This window comes from Octodon degus, unplaced genomic scaffold, assembly GCF_000260255.1.
Source record: "Octodon degus isolate 3935 unplaced genomic scaffold, OctDeg1.0 scaffold00018, whole genome shotgun sequence".
In the NCBI taxonomy this organism is placed as follows: Eukaryota; Metazoa; Chordata; class Mammalia; order Rodentia; family Octodontidae; genus Octodon; species Octodon degus.
This window is the reverse complement of record NW_004524594.1, coordinates 2,308,815-2,313,225: the sequence shown is the minus strand read 5'-3', so window position 1 is coordinate 2,313,225 and position 4,411 is coordinate 2,308,815. Positions and strand designations below refer to the sequence as shown.

The window sequence follows — 4,411 nt, the reverse complement described above, 5'->3', positions numbered from 1 at the left end:
CACAATAATCAATCACAAACTCCAGAAGCCGCCCCATGACTGCATGAGGCTTTGGGAGGACACCTAGACACAAACCATAACACCTGTTTTATAAGCTAGTATGTAGTCTATTTTGGAGAATGTCTTTGTGTGTAGCACAGAAGAATTTGTATTCTGATGTTGTTGGGTGGAACACTCTGTAGACACCTACTAATTCCCTTTGTACAGAAGTTTGACTCAGTTCTGATATTTATTGATTTTTTTTTTTTTTTTTTTTTGTGCTGGGGATTGAATTGAGGACCTTGAGCTCCCTAGACTGAGCTACATCCCCGGCCCGCCACTGATTTTAATCCTCTTCAGATGCGCCTGCAGCCACAGTTTCGATGCTTTCTCCTCTTCTGCACTGACTGCCTCGAGGGCCCAGCCCTGTCTGACCACCTAGAATATTTCTGCCTAACTTAGTTGTCAGTAATAAAGGGATGGGCAATCAAGGCAGCCTTTCTGGAGAGAGTACCATGTGGGCATGGGGGGAGAGAGAGGAGGAAGAGGATGTCGGGGTGGAAGGAGGAAGGGCACACGCACTTCTTCGTGGAGGCTGAGGCAGGGCTCACAGTCAGGCTGAACAGTGTACTCCACAGAGACCTGGAAGTCCCAGTTGAATGCATTTTTCCTAAGACAAGGAGAAGCCACCAGGAGCCTCTCCACCAGGGCTGATACCCAGAGGAAAAGCATTTGGTTACAAGGTGTGGAGTAGAGTGGTTAGTGTATGGATTAAGAAGGTAGCCCAGGGGCCAGGGAGATGGCTCAGTAAAATAAGCCCTTGCCTGGTAAGCACAAGGGTCTGAGTTCAATACCCGGTTCCGCCAAAAAAAAGGAATAAGAAGTTAGCCCAGATCTTTACAGATGAAGGAAACTGGAGCTCAGAGAAGTTAAGTAATTTCTCCCAGGCCACACAGCTTATAAATTGGAGAGCTCGATTGGAGGCCAAATCTGACACCAAAGCTTTTCCCACTGGAACTATGGCAGGAGGTGTTACGTGTAAGATTCAGCCTGCCCCTGTGGAGACCAAACTGTCGCCACAGACAGGAGCCTAGCAGACCATGCTGGCCAGGGGTTCCGTGGGAATAACAGGCAATGAGTGTGGCTGCTCGGGTTACTGGAAAAGGATTCCCCTTGCAGAGGTCAGCTTTGACCTGGAAGGATGAGTAGAAACTTGCTGGAAAGGAGAAGAGTGTTTTCTGTTGGGGATAAGAAGGGTGCCAAGCCCCAGGGTGAGAGAGAGGCAGGGAGATTTGCAGGCCTGGTGGCACCTGGCTGTAGTCCCAGCACTCAGAGAGGCTGAGTCAGGACTGCCATAGCAAGTGCAAGGCCAGTCTACAGAATGAGTTCAAGCTCAGCCTGAACTAAATAGCAAGACCCTGCCTAAAAAAAAAAAAAAAAAAAAAAAAAGGAGAGGCAGGAAAATAGAGGATGGCTGGGGATGATCACAGGACAGAAAGGGCCACAAGAGTACAGGAAGTCTGTGTGCTCACACAGCCGGACTGTAAGCTTGCCCCTGCCAGCGGGCAGTGGGACGTCATGGGGCTCCTTGAGCGGGAACGTGACCCAAGAGTAGGATCCACGGCCACAAAGGAGTCAGATCTGGTACTCCTGTGGTGATGTCTATGGGAGAAGCCAAGGCTTAGAGGCCCTGGCACTTGCCCAAAGTGACCGTCACCACAACCGTGGCACATCCTGCACAACAGTCACGTCTCAGCCGCCCGCACCAGCACAGCCCCCTGTGCTAGTCCATGCTGCTTATGGCGGCGACTGCAGTGAAAGGGGTGGGATGGTGAGGGCCGCGGTACACTGTGTGTGCATGCTGGCGTCATAGTTCTGGCCCTGTCTCCCTTCTCCCCACTACAGGTGGCTTCTGGCTGGGTGTGGACCAGGAGGGGGCTGAGGGCACCCTGTCTCTGCTGGGCACAGTCTTTGGGGTACTGGCCAGCCTCTGCGTTTCTCTCAATGCCATCTATACCAAGAAGGTGCTCCCAGCCGTGGACGGCAGCATCTGGCGCCTGACCTTCTACAACAACGTCAATGCCTGCGTCCTCTTCCTGCCACTGCTCCTGCTGCTCGGGGAGCTCCAGACCCTCTGGGACTTTGCCCAGCTGGGCAGTGCCCACTTCTGGGGGGTGATGACACTGGGCGGGCTGTTTGGCTTTGCCATTGGCTACGTGGCAGGACTGCAGATCAAATTCACCAGCCCGCTGACCCACAACGTGTCGGGCACAGCCAAGGCCTGTGCCCAGACAGTGCTGGCCGTCCTGTACTACGAGGAGACCAAGAGCTTCCTGTGGTGGACCAGCAACCTGCTGGTGCTGGGTGGTTCCTCCGCCTACACCTGGGTGCGGGGCTGGGAGATGAAGAAGGTTCAGGAGGACCCCAGCCCCAAGGAGGACGAGAAGAGCGCCATGGGGGTCTGAGCTGCTGTGGGGACCCAGGGAGAAGACCCAGGTGGTTCCAGAGCAGCACAGAAAGCTGCCCTGGTGGCCAGAGGTGGCCTGGCACAGAGTGGGCATTGCTTACAGACCTGAGGGGAACGCTGTGGCTGTGGCTGTGGCCACTGGGGAAGCCGGTGTTTGAAAAGAATGTCAGGAAGTTGCCAGACCTGCCTCTCTCCAGAGCACCCCCTCCTGCTCCTCCCAGGGCCTGTCTACCTCCACTTCATGCCTGGGTTTGGGTTACGTGATATCAGTGAAGTGAAGCCTTTGCTCACACTCAGGGGACATGGGGTATGACCACATCACAGCCCACTGAAGGGGACTGGGAAACCCCACATCCCCAGGCCCTGGGCAGATAGCATAGCTTAGGCTCCAGCCTGCTTTGGGAGGGAAATGTGGGATGACTGAGGAGATAGACCAGTGTCCCTTCTCTTCTGCCCCGATGAGCAGGTCAGAGTCACTTTTACCCATGACTGACCCTGGCACCCACAGCGGTAACTGGGAATGAAGTAGATCAAAAACACCCACCCTCTGCACCCCATGTTTGCAGTTTCAGAACATGGGGGAGCTGTATCTTTTACAGGCTAAGTAGGGTCATTAACCTTCCCCAACCCAGTGACCCTGCCCCGGCCCCTCTCACAGCCACCCAGCTCAGGGGCCACCCCTTGGAAGCAGAGCTTGAGAGCTGGTTCTCCCCGCTCTGCCTCTCCAGACCCTCTGCGTTGGGTGCTCAGCCCCCCACTCCTGAATCTGAGCCTCTTCTGTAATGAAGTGATAAACCCATTTTCCTTCCTCCCTGGGGTTGGGACTGAAACAAACTGCTTGTCACAAGCCTTAGTCCCCCAGGCTCCTGTGGCAACATACCAGAGACCAGGGTGCTGAGGGGCAGAAGCTGGGTTCTCACAGCCCTAGAGGCTGCAAGTCCAAGGTCAAGGCCCAAGAGACTCGTGTCCCCAGCTCATGGGCAATGTCTCTCTGAGTCCTCAGTGATAGGAGCATAGACTCCTCCCTCAGGCCTCTTCTAACACCGTATGAACACCATTCATGAGGCTCCCCTCTGTCACCTAGTCACCTCCAAAGGGCCCTCCCTCTCTAGGGCAAGGAGTCCAAAGTGAATTATGGGTGACACATTCAGGCCACAGTACCCGTCTGTCAGCCTCTGTACCTCAGGGTGGCTTTCACTCCACCTCCCATCTTGGGATAGTTTCTGATGTTTTTAGTTTCTGTAATAAAGGCTGGAGAGAGTGGATCTTCTCTGCTGCCATCCCTGCACACGCACAATTCCAAGCGATTTCAGTGAAGTCATGGGGGCCTGATCCCCTGTGGTGTGTGATTTAATAAAAAGTCCGAGGAAGACATCCTGTGCGTATGATCTGAGTGAGGGCTCGCAGGGCCAGGAGGACACTTCTAGAGAAGCCAGGGTCTCCAGGGTGGGAACACAGCCCTGGCCACCTGCCCACAAGCTGGAATCTCAGGACACCTGGTCCCTCAAATCCAGGAATGTTTCCTGGGATGGTGGCCAGACTTCCTGTTTCATTTTGGTACCAGCTGCTACCTATGGGTGCTTGCTGGGGACTAGACACTTCTGTGTGCTGAAGGTCATTGTTCCTCACAGCCTCGCTCACCTTGAGGTAGGGCTGCCACTGCTCACCCATTTTATAGAAGGTGACACTGAGATGCACAGGAAGGAAGAGAGGGCAACAGAACTCAGGGTCTTTTTTTTTTTTTTAATTTTATTTATTTATTTATTTGAGAGAGAGAGAGAGAGAGAGGCCAGCTCAGCCCACCAGGGGGCAGGGCTGGCTGGCATGTGGTGCTGGGGGATTGAACCGCGGTCCCTGATGCTTTTGCCAAGCTTGTTCTAAGTAGGTGCTCTAGACCACTGAGCCATCTCTCCAGCCCCTCAGGGTCTTTTTGAGACAGGGTCTCACCATGCAGCTCAGGCTGGC

At 54.2% G+C, this 4,411-nt stretch overlaps 1 protein-coding gene across 4 annotated transcripts in view; it reads left to right on the top strand.

Annotated features, from left to right (window-relative positions):
- Positions 1-3,818, top strand: part of Slc35c1 (solute carrier family 35 member C1) — an 8,837-nt gene extending 5,019 nt beyond the window's left edge. For all 4 annotated transcript variants that reach the window (XM_023710781.1, XM_023710782.1, XM_023710780.1 and 1 more), the window contains one exon: positions 1,885-3,818. In XM_023710781.1, coding sequence (XP_023566549.1) covers positions 1,885-2,444 — 560 coding nt within the window. In that variant the 3' untranslated portion in view covers positions 2,445-3,818. The remainder of the gene's footprint in view (positions 1-1,884) is intronic.
- Positions 3,819-4,411: the final 593 nt, after the last annotated feature.